The 14,987-nt window shown below is 45.9% G+C and overlaps 2 protein-coding genes across 6 annotated transcripts in view; one reads left to right on the forward strand and one right to left on the reverse strand.

Annotated features, from left to right (window-relative positions):
- TATDN1 (TatD DNase domain containing 1) overlaps positions 1 to 13,251 on the reverse strand; it is a 35,238-nt gene extending 21,987 nt beyond the window's left edge. For 2 of the 5 annotated variants that reach the window (XM_034763579.1, XM_034763582.1), the window contains exons 1-6: positions 13,114 to 13,251; positions 12,200 to 12,265; positions 9,157 to 9,206; positions 4,076 to 4,139; positions 1,851 to 1,994; positions 1,718 to 1,760 (exon numbers count right to left, since the gene is read on the reverse strand). In XM_034763579.1, the coding sequence (XP_034619470.1) occupies positions 1,718 to 1,760; positions 1,851 to 1,994; positions 4,076 to 4,139; positions 9,157 to 9,206; positions 12,200 to 12,265; positions 13,114 to 13,135 (389 nt within the window). In that variant the 5' untranslated portion in view covers positions 13,136 to 13,251. Of the gene's footprint in view, positions 1 to 1,717; positions 1,761 to 1,850; positions 1,995 to 4,075; positions 4,140 to 9,156; positions 9,207 to 9,996; positions 10,029 to 12,199; positions 12,266 to 12,654; positions 12,708 to 13,113 lie in introns of those variants that run through there. The other 3 variants (XM_034763580.1, XM_034763578.1, XM_034763581.1) reach the window with 3 other exon arrangements.
- NDUFB9 (NADH:ubiquinone oxidoreductase subunit B9) overlaps positions 13,231 to 14,987 on the forward strand; it is an 8,440-nt gene continuing 6,683 nt past the window's right edge. The window contains exon 1 of the mRNA XM_034763584.1: positions 13,231 to 13,396. Within this exon, the coding sequence (XP_034619475.1) occupies positions 13,311 to 13,396 (86 nt within the window). The 5' untranslated portion in view covers positions 13,231 to 13,310. The remainder of the gene's footprint in view (positions 13,397 to 14,987) is intronic.

Genomic DNA, 14,987 nt, shown 5'->3' on the forward strand with positions numbered 1-14,987 from the left:
CTGACCACCACCCCGGAACTCAGCTGCCGTCTATCCACCCCACCACCTACTCCCTTACCGCGCTGCCTGGAGCACTGGTGGCTGGCAGTGCTACAGGCATGCTGCCCGGCTGGAGTCAGCCACACCACCGCGCATTACAGAGTACCGGGTCAGGCCGCGGCTCTGCAGCTGTGCTTCCCGGCAAGAGTTAGCCACCCCGCCGCCCAGAGCATTGTGCCAGTGGCGCAGTGAGCTGTGGGGGAGGGGAAACAGTGGGGGAGGGGCCAAGGGCTAGCCTCCCGGGCCAGGAGCTCAGGGGCCGGGCAGGAGGGTCCCACGGGCTGGATGTGGCCCACGGGCTGTAGTTTGCCCACCTCTGATCTAGACCATCCCTGAAAGGTATTTGTCTAACCTGCTCTTAAAAATCTCCAATGACAGAGTCCCACAAACTCTCTAGGAAATTTACTCCAGTGCTTAACTATCCTGACAGGAAGTTTTTCCTAATGTCCAACCTAAACCGCCCTTCCTGCAATTTAAGCCCATTGCTTCTTGTCCTATCCTTAGAGATTAAAGAGAACAATTTACCTCCCTCCTCCTTGTAACAACCTTTTATGTATTTGAAAAAATATGTCTTCTCTTCTCCAGACTAAACAAAACCAATGTTTTCAATCTTCCATCATAGGTCATGATTTCTAGACCTTTAATAATTTTTGTTGCTCTTCTCTGGACTTTCTCCAACTTATCCACATCTTTCCTGAAATGTGGCACCCTGAACTGGACACAACACTCCATAAAGGAACTTAGCATCGCAACGCTGAGCATCACAGTGCCTTTTAGGTGCCTAGAAAAATCACAGGAACAACATTGCAATCCGCAAAAGCCAGCACGTTAGGTGGGAGCCAATCCCCTTGCTCCAATCACTCTTTCATTATTTATCCACAGTGGAACAGCTTTAACCGGAGAGACTGAGGGAGCTCCACATCAGAATATCCCATAGTTAGACCACCCTCCTGAGAGGTGGGAGAGACCCCTGTTCAAATCCTTTCTATAACTCTGGCAGAGAGGGAGAAATTGAATCTGCGGCTCCCACATCCCAGATGAGTGCTCTAAACCCAGGGATAAAAGTTGTAAGGTGGGCACCACAACCTCCTCCAGCCAGATTCTGAATGGAACCCAATCTGTTCAGTGTGCTCAGAGGTTGCCTACCACATCAGGCCCTGCATGCAACCAAATGCTTATCGTCCCCCAATTCACAGATTGCTCTGGGGCTTTAGAGAGAGACAGGTGTCTGGAAGCCTAGAGGGAGGCATCAGTGCACATGTCCCAGGGTCTACAATTTAAGCAACTATGGAACTTTTACAGCAAAAAGTTAGGTGCTGAGTGAGTTTAGGCATCTAGAGGGTTAGACGGCATCCAAGAAGGAGTTTCATGGATTGCAGTGAGGTTGTACACTGGGATTTAGGTGTCTAACTCTGGAATTTAACCACCTAAATTTTATTGTGAATTGCACCCTAAGTACCTGATTTTTCTTGAGTGTAGGTCTCTTTCCTACAAAATCATTATTGCTGGTCAAAAAATAATAGCTTATCAGACTTCAAGTTAGAATAAGTGTATTTTACAGACAGGATAAGGTCTACATACCAACAAAATGCCAGTTGCTATAATACAAAATGAAAAATGTTGTAAATCGCTGTCAAGATTTATACATCAGTCTCTATAGTTATGAAATCTTTCTTACTTGAGTTGGGTGTCTTTAGGGCAAAATTCTAATCTATCAAAATCTACAAAAGAAAAAAAGGAACAATCAATTCATTGTTTTTTTAGGAATACAGCAAAAGAGAATAATCTTGAGCTATCTCAACAATACTTACCCAGGCCACATTCCCCAATTGCTCTGATCTTCCCCTTATTTTTTTCAACTAGATTTTGCAATTCAGCTAAATATTGGTCAGGGTCATTCTGCTCAAATTCTCCACAGCGGGTGGGATGACAGCCAACCGTACTGTAAAACATGTCTAGTGCACAACAGTAGTAGAATTTTATTTTCAGGAATACAATACATTTATATCAAATTAACAGCAACTCATACTGAATTTATTTTTTCCTTGGGGCAAACCCTGGGCAGAAACTGGGCTGGTTCAAGCAAACCAGGTGACCTTCAGCTCTGAGGCTCATGATTTAACATGTGACTTTCTTACTCCCACCTGCTCCAATCTCTTATGCAATCCTTGTTGGGGTGGGAGAGATTCAGTCCATCTAGGTAAGGGGGTAACTTGTTGAGAAGTTTTGACACTTTGACGCCATAGGTTACATTAACAGAATTTGTGGGTATGTTTGTGAAGAAAGTTAATGCCACAACTCAACAAAAACTTAAGCACATGAATAATCCCAGCCTTATTCAACAGAGCATTTAAACATATATTGAATTTTAAGCACAGGCTTAACTGCTTTCCTGAATAGGGATGGGATCATGCTTAAATGATCTGCTAAATAGGGATCTAGGTGAACAGTACATGGAGGTTGCTTTCAAACAGAAAGAGAAAGGGGAACCTGCAAACACTGCAATAAAGAGAAAAATATTCCCATTCCACGTGGTAATCATGTTACTACAATCAGCACAAACTCCACACTGTGGCACTGCAAGCCTGAGCAGTAAATACTATACTAGCATTTCAGTTGGCTCCAGAAGGGCAGGGGCCAGAGAAGTATTATTATTACATCCTTCTCACACCAGAGTTGTGAATCTCTTCCATCCCCTTCTGACATTAGCTGCTGCTTCCATCTGCTTTATGGTGCTCAGACCAACTGTTCTGCCCTCCCTACTAAGGCTTCTTCTTAAGATTTTTCTTGGGCACCCTTGTTTCTTCACACCAGTTGGTTTCCACTTGACAGGTTCATGTGAAAGTCTGGGTGTTGGCATCCAGAGTATATGCCCCAAATACATCAAGCACTTCCTTCTGATTCTGGTAGAGACAAGTTGCTGGTTCGTAATTTCTTGGCTCTCTTCACTGGTGATGAAATCTTTCCATCCAAGGCCTAGGATCTTTCAAAGGCACTTATTTTCAAAAGCACCTGGTTTTCTGTTTAATTGTTTGGTAGATCTCCAGCTCTATTAGCACTGAGATTACATTTGAGTTGACAATTCTCAGTTTTGTTTTGGCACTCTATATCTTTGATTTCCATACGTTGTTGAGTTTAGTGAATGCTGTGGATGCCTTTCCTATCCTTGTTGTCATTTCTTTCCTGAGGTCTCCATTGGCTAGTCTGGTGCTACCCAGGTAAATGAACTTCTATTCTACTTTTTTGATGGTTTTACCTTCCAATAGGATGCCACAGCAAAACATTCGGGTTTCAAGGATGTTTGTGTTGGCGTAACTGATTTTGAGACCTGCTTGGCTTCCTGTTTTTGCCAAGGTGTCTGTCTTCGTTTGTAGCTTTTGGGAGTGTCGTTCAATAGCCCGATATCACCAGAAGTCTAGGCCTTCTAGGCATTTGGCAACTACCTATGCTATGCCAGTGTTTGTGTTGGTAATATGCTGCTTCATTATCAGATGCACAATGCAGCCCTATTTCATACCACTGTCCATGCTGAACCACGCTGTTGTCTGGTAGTACACTCCTACAGTACACTTTGCACTGCTGTATACAGCATTGATGATGTTGATAACTTTAGCTGGAATTCCATAAGACTGAAGACTATTCTACAATGTATGCCTCTGCAGACTGGCAAATGCCTTTTGAAAATCCCTGAAATAGATAATAAGGGGAGCTGGCTATTCTGTTCATTCTTCTATGATAGAGAAGTACTCCTCCTCCAAAAACACCCTTCATTTGTTTTATCTAGAAATACAGAAACAGAAGATAGGAAGGACTGATATCCACCAATACCTCAAGCCCTCTGTAATAACAAGAAATAAATCATGTAGAATATATCCATCTGACCCGGATATATTTTTTCTTATTTTTATTCTGAATAATGTGGATTCTGCCAAGAGCTCCAGGAATAAGCAATTTGAAATGTTAATTACCATGGGGAAGAGGGAAATCTACAGCTCCGGAGATTAAATATATATCATGTATTTTAAAGTAAGGATACCGTTTGTCTGGGCCAGCTGCAATGCATCTTTACTATCTTGTAGATTTCCGCCTGTAATCATAAACTAAAATGAAGAAAAATATTGTTAGTAAATGTGTGTTCAACTTTGAATTAACAACAAACAACCAAGAAATGCTTCAAAAGGCACGCAGATACCAGTGACAGAAATCACAGAAGAACCTAGACAGAGAAAAGCCAAGCAGCTATTTGTATTATGAATATACACCTCTACCCTGATATAACGCGACCCAATATAAGGCGGGTTCGCATACAAGGCTGTAAAGCTCTGACACGCTGCTCTGAGCACCGTGTTAAAGGTGCCGGGCCAGGCCAGGGCCAAGGGGTTTGATAAGGGGCAGAGGGTCTTGGGGGCGGTCGGGGGCTCCCCCCCCCCAGGGTCTGGAGGGCAGGAGCTGTGGGAGGGCACTTTTTGGGGCCCCGCAGTCCCAGAGTGGCCCGAGGGATTAGCGGGGGGCCGGGAGCAGCCCGCTCTACTTCCCTCACCCCGGCCCTAGCCGTGTCACTGAGGGATCCCCCCCGCACTCACCAGCAGCGGTGGAAGCGGAGCAGCCCGCCCCCAGCCCACTCCACTCCGCCAGCTCCCAGCCGCAACGCTCCGCTTCCCACCGCAGGCGAGTATGGGGGGCGTCCTTTCCCCAACCTCTCCGCACTCACCTGTGGCGGGAAGCGGAGCGCTGCAGTTGGGAGGTGGCAGAGTGGAGCAGGCTGGGGCCACGTCGCTCTCCTTCCCCCGCAGGTGAGTGCGGAGGGCGTCCTTTTCCTCAACTCCCCGTACTCACCGGCGGCGGGAAGTGGAGCAGCCCAGTCCCAGCCAGCTCCCCTCCACCAGCTCCCAGCCGTGGCGCTCTGCTTCCCGCCGGGCAGGTGAGTGCAGGACCTTTCCCCAGCTGCCCCCCAGCCACACGGCTGGGGCCGGGGCAAGGAAAGCGGAGCGGGCTGGGGCCGCATCGCTCTGCTTCCTGCCACAGATGAGTGCGGAGGGACATCCTTTCCCCAACCTCCCCGCACTCACCGGCCGCGGGAAGCAGAGCGCCACGGCTGGGAGGTGGCGGAGTGGACCGGGCTGCTCCGCTTCCCGCCACTGCCAGTGAGTGCCTGTCAGGGGGCGGTGCAGGGGCGGGTGGATAGGGGTTGGAGCAGTCAGGGCACAGGGGGGTAGAGGTGTATTAGTATTCTGATAAACCATGCATTCATTAAGACTCTCAGGAGACATATTAGTGAACGTACTATAGGCCAAATCGTGTCTTTTGTTCAGTAGTACATAAATTAGTCTCCCACTTTAATGCCGGTCACAGTCCATTCAATTACTGCAATACCACTATTAATAACAATATTGACCTTTTTGATTTTCATCTTCAAGGCACTTTATTTGGTACTGTGAGGATTAATTCATTTGTAAAGTATAATCCCCATTTTACAGTTGGGGAAATCAAAGTAGAAGTATTATGTGATTTTTAAAAAGCCATCCAGGGAATCAGTATTAGAGCCCCAGGATTATAAATTCAGGAGTTTCTGTCCCTCAGTGTCATGCTCTAACCATAGCATCAGAGTTTGTTACATTAACACTGTAGTTTTAAGTGTCTTCTTAACCTTTCATATGTTGGATGTACATCCAGTGTTTTATTGTCTGTGCAATAAAGCCATGTCTCATTCCCCCAAGGGAGAACAAAGGCAATTGTTCTGCTCTAGTAGTTTTTCTTCAAACCAGGTAATGCTTTTGCTATAGAACATTTTCTATTGTATGTTTTTGGAAACACAGGATTGGATTTTAAATTACTTGTGCAAAATGAACAGGTGATAGCTGTGACAGCATGTGCAAGTAGGTTAATATATGTGCAAATGCCAAGATTTGGCCATTTGACTACATAATTACTTCATTGGGATATGCAATCACATCAATTGCACATACAAGTTAAGGTGTGCAATTATTAGTCCTGAGGGAACTGTGCACCAAAACATTTAAAAAATCTGCACATTTTAAAATTCTGCAAAATTCTGCATATTTTGTCAAAATAACACAATATAATCACAAAATTTTCAAATATTTTGGCAATTTATTTCAAAATACCAGTCAGCAAGTATGTCTGTAACAATACAGACTACAAAAAAGATTCAGGAAATGTTTTTTGACAAATAGATTATATACTAGGCATATTAGTACATCTATATGGCTCCACAACGAGCACAGAGGACAGTCTCGCACCCCCAGCCCTGTCCCCCAATCCAAGTGTGAGGCAAGCAGGCTCAGGATCCAAGTATGGAAGGACTTAGGAGGGGGTGGGGGGGATCCAGGTCAGTGTTCTGCGTGGGGCAATCTGGGTGCAGGTGGCTTGGTGGCGGGTCTGGGTGCAGGGGGGGATCTGGATGCACAGGGGCTTGTTGGCGGATTCTGAGTGCAGGGATGGAGGTCCAGATACAGAAGGGTTGGGCTGGGTGGGGGAGGTTCTGGGTGGGTGGGTGTTGGTCAGACTGGGGGGTAGTGCCTCATACAGTGACCACTTCCCCTGCAGCCAGGGAGCAATGTTGGCAGGAAGTGGGGGGAGGGCGGGGAAGGTGGAGCTTCCTGCAGCCAGGGTAGGTTCCCGGGGGTGGGTCTGACCCAACACTGGCCTCAGGAGTGGCCACTGGAGGGGAAGAGGAAGTCCCACCCCCCAGCTCAGCCAAGACTAGCAGCTGGAGCCTGGTGCACAGTAGAAGCCACCGGCTGGGGCATCCCCAGCCCTGTCCCTCCCCAGCTATGAGTGCACCACAATAGCGAGCGAGACAGAGAGAACCCAGCCCTGCCCCCCAAGGTGGCGATTTACATCTCCCCCATCTTCTCCTGACACCCAAACCAGATGTGCCCCTCCAACCTTGATCGCTGCCCAGGAGGGATGTGTGAATCAGTTTTTCTGTGGGGGAAGAGTAAAATCGGTGGGGGACGTTAATTCTGCACTTGCGCAGAATTCCCCCAGGAGTATATAATAACACATGTATTGTATGTGCCTAACTTTTTTCAGAATCAGGGCCAACAATGCTCATGATAGCTAAACAATTAAAAAATTTCTCATATACTCTGGATGTAACTGGGGTTTATTATCTACTTGATATATGTCCATAATTCCCATGAATGTTACTGGTCACTGTGCTCCGATGAGGAGAAATAGTCCCTTACTGTGAAAGATACAAGCCTCTCTAGGACTAATCAGGAGAGCAACAAAACAGCAACGTAATGATTGTGACACTGCATGTCAATTTAAGATGTACCTACAGATCTCATTCCTATAAATGAGGAAATATAGTTTTTGGGAAATACCTAGAAGTAACATACTTATCCGTCCTTTGGGAGTTTATGTGGGGTCATTACTACCACAGTTTAAAAAACTAATCAATAGTCAGTCTTAAATGGGCATCAGAGGAGTGAATTAAACTCAAACCAGCTCATTGCAGCCAAGGCTTAGGGATAAATGTTCACAGCATACATCTTAAGCACACAATAAGGCACAACTACTCACACAAATAGAAATATTTTCAAAAGAACAATTTAAGTGTCTAAGCCTTAGACTCTAAGACAACTGAAAACAGACACAGAAGAGACCTCTGAATCTATGCAAGCTGGACATAACTGAGCACATGGCTGAGAGTAAGAAATTCCTGAATTCTAATCTGGGCTCTGCTATGTGCTCTTGGGCAAATTACTTAATCTACATTTATCAGTTTCTCTGTACGCAAAATAGGAATATTCCTAATTGTTTACATCACAGGAGTGTTGTGAGGAGTGGATAATGTTTGTACAGCACTTACATAAGTGCTAAGTATTACTGATTCTACATTGTTACTTTGAGAACTTTTCCCTTGCTCTCCAAATTTTAACTCCTTTCAGATTAAAATACTTGTTCCTGTGAAAGAGAGAGGGGTTTTTCTTTTTAAAACAAACTAAGCTGTATGCTTTATTAACAGAGTAAAATACCTTTATAATATCATGAAACTGTTATTACAAACAAAAATATGAATCAGCAATTTCTTTAATTTTACAAAGGTCCAATAAAAAGGAGTGGGACTGGATATTTGTTTCTTGAATATTCACTGGTCACTGGAGTTGGGAAGGAGCCTTTGGACAATTTATGAAAACAATTATTTTAGTCAAAGAGTTTCAAGTTTGCACATAATGATATAAATTTAAATACATGTAAGTATTCTACTAACAGTACATCTTCTGTTAATACATCTACTAACAGAGAGTCAGCTAATGACCTGAACCTGCAGACATCTATGGACATGCTTAACTTTACACAGGTGAAAAGCATATGAAGATGATTGAACTAAAGCCGGCTTCTAATTTTCCTTGGGGGTACTCAACCCCGACCCTATCCCCACCCCCAAGGCCCCCACACTTCCCCCCCCCCCCCCCCCCCCCCCCCCCCCCTTTCCTGCCCCTTTCTGACCCCCCCCCTGAACATGCCACGTCCCCGCTCCTCCCCCTCCTCCCTCAGTACCTCCTGCATGCTGCTGAACAGTTATTCCGAGGCATGCAGGAGGCACTGGGAGGGGGAGGAATTGATTAGCGGCCCCAGACCTGACTCATAGACCCCAGTTTGAGAACCGTTGAACTAAAGTGTTTACAGAATCAAGGCCACATGAATATTTGGTGTAGGCTGATAGAGGTAATCACAAAGTGAGAGAGTTATATAGACAACAGAAGTCAATACTGGCCTCCTGCAATACAATACACCCAAAAAACTTCCCCCTCCCTCCCTGCTTGCATAGCCTTACACTGTAAAACAGGCCATGACAAGTTCTATACACAAGATTTTTGAAAAAAGGATGCCCTTACACGTATTTTTGTGACCAGCTAATCATTGTGCACAGGAAGATGTAATATCGGATACAAAGAATTTTGATTTTGCAGAAAACTCTGCAATGCTAAAGAAAGTTTCTGGCATTTTTATTGTTGCTAATTTCAGTAGAAAATTGTTTTTGTTACAGCTTCAGTATTCCTAAAAACCCTGGCTGTTAAAATCCATTTTTAAAAATTAACATCATAACAAAACCACATATACATGATCTATAAGAGAAGTTACCTTTTTAACACCAGTTTTGACTGCTCTCTCTAGTACATCCAAAAAGTCATCTGCAAAAGTAAAAATCTAGTAAATTAAGGTCCAGTTCTTAAAACATAATTTAACTTGCACATTCCTTTGCAATAAAGCCATTTATGTATAGTTAATATTATGCTTAACATGGTATGAATAATCTCTGGACACACACAATTAATTAATCTTTAGGAAGGCAAATAGGAGGATGATGCAAATGACTAAGAACCTGATCTAAAACCTATTTAAGTTAACGGGATGCTTTCCATACACTTCAATGGGCTTTGGATCAGGACCTAGTTACATAAATGCCGTCTTGAGCTCTATGTCTGAAAAATGTGTTTGCTGAAAGTAGCAGTTTATAGGGGGTCACTGTGCCTCAGCACACCAACAGTCTGACAGCTCACTGCCCGAATGGACCCCCATCTGCTGAGTTGTCTCTATGGGTAGAGAATGTGTTGCTTCACATGTCTGTGGGTGACTGTAGGCCAACTAATCCCACCAATTTTCTGTTCCTCCCTCAAGAGCTGAGCTGCCTTCATGTTTACTCAATACTTGTTCTCCAATATTGAAACCAAATCCAAATGAATGGCTGCAGTTAAACAAATGCTGTTTATTTAAGGAATTGAGAAGAATTAAAATGAATTACAAGTTCTTTGGTAAGTGGGGAAATTGTCTAATTTCCCTTTAGCTTCTCTAAATAACTCTGCTTTAGAGTTGGTTGGAAAAAGGGTCAGCATATTTCATGAAAATTTTCAAAAGAAGCTAAATGTTATTTTTCAATAAAAAAATAGTTTTGTTTCAGCGGGGGGGGAAAAAAACACTCACTTTTTCTTTAAACTTTCTCCCACTGTTTTCCACTAGAAAATGGAGAGGAGAGAATAAAAAAAGTGAAAGAAAGTAGAATTTTCACCACCAAACAAAACAGAAAAAATAGAGAATTTTTTCATTTACAATTTTTTAATGAAAATGTTCTCAAAAAAATGTCCATGTAGTCAAAAAGCCATTTATAAAAAAAATTATCTGGCTCTACTCTGTATCTTTTACTACAATGTTATTTTATAACTTTGTGTATTTCTTACAGCCATACTTCTTAGCTACTTTATCCTTCCACCTCATAAAACAGCAATAGACGGAGGGAAACTATCTTCAGGAATCTAAACAAACTAAGGAAGTGACCAGCTGAAAGATTTATTTTGTGTGAATATAAGAAAAAACATCAAAATTGTACCATATAATACAATTTACTTTATCTGGTTTCTTTAATTATGCCTGGGGAAAATTTGCGCCATTGCTCATGCGCAGAATTTATGTCCCCCCCAGATTTCTTTGCTTCCCCGCAGAAAAATTACTTTTTGACAGGGAAACAAAAGGAAGCTGCAAAAGCAGTCACACACCGCTCTCTAGCTGTGCAGGTACATCATTTCAGGCACCTGGAGTAGCCGGTGGAGAGGTAAATCACTGCAGGGCTGGGGACACCCCTGCCAGTGGCTCCTACCCTGAGCCGGGATCAACTGCTAGTCCCGGCTGGGCTGGAGGCAGGAGAGGACGGGGCTTCCTCTTTCCCTGCAAGATGGACCAATAAAAAGGAGGTGAACAAAAATATATGGAAAGAAAAACCCAGAGGAAAGAAAAATAGAAGAAAATTTGCTCAGTGTTAGGATTGAAATTATAATAATAATAATTATCTGGAATTCATGTCAGTACATTGTATAAAACCTGACACCTAAGATTTTTGAATCTCCCCTTTTTTTTTTTTTTTTGAAAGAAGAGAGTGGAAAAGAAAAGGAACGTGTAGGAGAGAATTCTCTGACAAATATGAAATTAATGCCCTGAAGTACAATGTATCACAAAAAAATTCACATGGAAACTAAAGAGAAAAAGAAGCTTGAAGATTTACAGAATGAAATCTTGACTGTCATTACTAATAAATATTTACTGACAGTGATTACAGCTCTGTACATACACAATAGAAGTCATGGACCTTGTCACATAAAACTTACAATCTAAACCAGACAGCACTACAGTCTAAACATATAGGACAGGACCCTCAGCTGGTGCAAATCAGAGTAGCTCCACTGATTACAATGGAGTTACACCAAAGTATACCAGCTGATGATCTGGCCCACAAAATACAAAGGCTAGAGGTGTAAACTCAGATCTGTCTGCATAACCTTGTAAAACCACTGCGGAAAGACTTTACCAAAATGTTCAGCTACTTAGATTAGTATCTGTATGGAAGTTACATTGCAAAATATATATATACACTACTTAGAAGGTATAAACATTTATTTTTAAAGCGCCAACATCACCTTGGGCACTACAGAAATAAATAACTAGATGAAAGCCTATTGCTGTTGTATGGGTGTAAGTTAGTAAGTGTAAAAAAGTGGAAAATGTCTGAGAATTTGAAAACTGGACATTAACAGACCACAAATTCCAGTGATGATTGAACCTGGTGATATACTAAACAAAAAGAGCTCTCAACCATGCTTGTAGTTGTTTCCACCATTTCACACTACCTTAAAACAGACATTCCAAGCTTAGAATCACAGGGTTAGAAGGGACTGCAAGGGTCTAGTAGTCTAACCCCATGCCAATAACCCTGTTACTTCTCTCTCAAGCACCTGGCATTGGCCACAGTCAGAAGACAGGATACTGGGCAAGATGAACCATTGGTCTGATCCAGTATGGCTGTTCTTATGCCAAGTTGCAGAATCTATTGTGTCTAAACCATCCAAGACAGATGGCAATCCAGCCTCCTTTTGAAAACCTCCAGTGAAGGAGTTTCCACAACCTCCAGAGACAGGCTGTTCCATTGTCTTACTGTTCTTATAGTTAGGAAGTTTTTCCTGAGATTTAATCTAAGCTTCAGAATGACAATCCTGGAATCTCATAATATAGATAACGTTGCGTAGATACTATACGCAATTGCTGAGGGAAAAAAAGATGAATATTTCATATTTACTGTTCAGGTACGAAATATGATAAAAGAAACTCCTTGAATCTGTCAAAAGTTACAAACATTTACCTTGATGTTTCCGTGTACCTCTGTAAATGCCTCTGAACATAGGATCTGTCAAGTTAATACCAATATCTGCAGTGAGAAAAACAATGCAGGCTGAATTAACTGTTATAGTCTTTCTATTTCACATGTAGATCAACAGGGTCAGTGCTGAAAGTAAGACATGGAGAAACAGATATGTCTTTGTGTACACGATGGTTTTGAGGGGCACCAGATACCACAGAGATAGATGGATAGTTTAAAGCTTAACTTAAGCATGTGTTTTCTTCAACAATCCTGAAATTTAACTAATCCTTCTTAGACTTGAGAGAATAACAAATTCTGGCCTATTTGGGAATAAAGCATCAGACTCATTCTACCTTATAAAATTTGTACCCAAGATGGGTAAGGAATGGTGTCCCTAGCCTCTGTTTGTCAGAGGGTGGTGATGGATGGCAGGAGAAAGATCACTTGTTCATTACCTGTTAGTTTCACTCCCCCTGGGGCACCTGGCATTGGCCACTGTCAGTAGACAGGATACTGGGCTGGATGGACCTTTGGTCTGACCCAATACAGCCATTCTTATGTAAAACCCGACTCCACCTACAGCCAAGCAAACGCCTAAATCATAACCCTACTATGTAACGGTGTGTATCGGCACAGCTCCAGCAATGCTCCCTAGTGCCAGGCCAGGGCAGAGCAGCGACACAGGGAAAGATGCAGCATCTCCCGCAGAAAGACACGGCGGGGGAGGAAACAGCTTGTAGTGGCCCAGCTCCTGCCCGTGCACGAGACAAGCTCGGAGCTCACACAGACGGCCGGCCCGGGGGCTGGGGCAGAGAGACGCTTCCCCCGGCCCCATGCGGGGGGGACCCCCACACCGGAGCCCTCTGCCCGCACTCCCCGCAGCCGGACCCCGCACACCACGCCCGCCCCCTCACCGATCAATTTAAAGCGGCTCATGGCTCTAGCAGCTCCGCTGTCTCCTGGGTCCGGGCCGGCGGAAGGAAGGAAGCGTCCAGCTGGGCGTCGCAGGCTCCGCCCCCTTCCCGTCGCAGGCTCCGCCCCCTTCCCGTCGGCCCGCGCGCCCCCTTGGCGAAGGTGAAGCGGTGGGCCGGGGCCGGGGCCGAAGCCCAAGATGGCGGCGTACCTCACGCACCAGCAGAAGGTGCTGCGGCTCTACAAGCGGGCGATGCGCCAGCTCGAGTCCTGGTGTATCTACCGGTGAGAGCGGATGGATCGCGACCCCCCGACGAGCCACCTCCGCCCTGCTGGGGGGAGAGTCCCGCCGCGCCGCGCACGGTCCCCTCGCCCAAGCGCCCTGCGAGCGCCAGGGTGGGGCGCCCCCCGAGCGGTCTCCAGGGGGGGCTGGGCGCCAGGCAGGGCTTGAACTGGTGCCTCAGGCGGCTGCCTTTCCCGTCCCCCATTACCCGCCCCCCGCCCCCCCCCGGGCTCTCACCCCGCCGCAGCGCGAGCTCCTGGCAGCGCAGGCCCCGCGCCCTGAGCGCTGAAACCTCGGGCCCGTTCCCCTCCCGGGGGCNAACTGACCTTCTCAAGTTTATTTGAAGCACTGATGTTATGATAGTCTTCCTGGCTCACACCACTTATCACATCATTGCACTAACCTAATCCCTGCACTGGCTCCTTCTTCATTCTTGGTGTCAAGTATCAGGGGGTAGCCCTGTTAGTCTGTATCTACAAAAACAACAAGGAGTCTGGTGGCACCTTAAAGACTAACAGATTTATTTGGGCATAAGCTTTCGTGAGTAAAAACCTCACTTCTTCGGATGCATCCGAAGAAGTGAGGTTTTTACTCACGAAAGCTTATGCCCAAATAAATCTGTTAGTCTTTAAGGTGCCACCAGACTCCTTGTTGTTTTTGTAGATACAGACTAACAGGGCTACCCCCTGATACTTGACACCAAGAATGAAGAAGGAGCCAGTGCAGGGATTAGGTTAGTGCAATGATGTGATAAGTGGTGTGAGCCAGGAAGACTATCATAACATCGGTGCTTCAAATAAACTTGAGAAGGTCAGTTTGCAGTCAAGCCCAGGGAGGTTGCAGTAGTCAGAGTGCAAGATTATGGGAGTTCTGGTGATGTGGACAGAGAGGACAAACAGGATTGTGGAGATGTTATGAAGGAATTGTCTAGATCAGACCCGCACAACATGCGGCCCGTGTGGGCTCACTGTGCGGCCCGCGGGGGTTGAGTAGATGGGCTCACTGTGTGGCCCGTGGGGGNGGGGGGTGGGGGGGGGTGGGTGGGCAGTTGGGGGTGGGGGTGGGGTACCTGAGGAGGCGAGCGAGCAGGCAGTGGCGGAGGGTGAGTAAGCGAGCCAGGGGAGGGGGGCTGAGGAGGCCAGGGGTGAGTCGGTGGCTGACCTGTTCTACTGATCTGGTCTGGCTCCCATCCCCTTTCCCAGGGCCGGCTCCAGGCACCAGCAAAAGAAGCAGGTGCTTGGGGCGCACATTTCTAGGTGCAGCATTCTGGCGCCTGCCATCATAGATGCCGACTCCGGGGCATGGGGAAAAAGTGCCCTCGTGCCCCAGCTCGCCTCCGCTCTGCTGTCGCCTGCTCCTGCCTGCTCCCTGAGTGCACCGCTGCCGCTCTGCTTCTCCCCCCCCCCCCCCCCCCCCCAGGCTTGCCACGTGCGAAACCGAAGAAGAAGAAGCCGAGCGGTGGGCGCTCGGGGGAGGCAGCAGTGGTGGTGGAGCGGAGGTGAGCTGGACCGGGGAGCGGTTCCTCTACCTCCCCCCCCCCGTTACTTCCTGCTCCCCCTCACCCTAGCTCACCTCTGCTCCACCGGCTCCCCT

The sequence above is a fragment of the Trachemys scripta genome, chromosome 2, assembly GCF_013100865.1.
Source record: "Trachemys scripta elegans isolate TJP31775 chromosome 2, CAS_Tse_1.0, whole genome shotgun sequence".
NCBI classification, from domain to species: Eukaryota; Metazoa; Chordata; order Testudines; family Emydidae; genus Trachemys; species Trachemys scripta.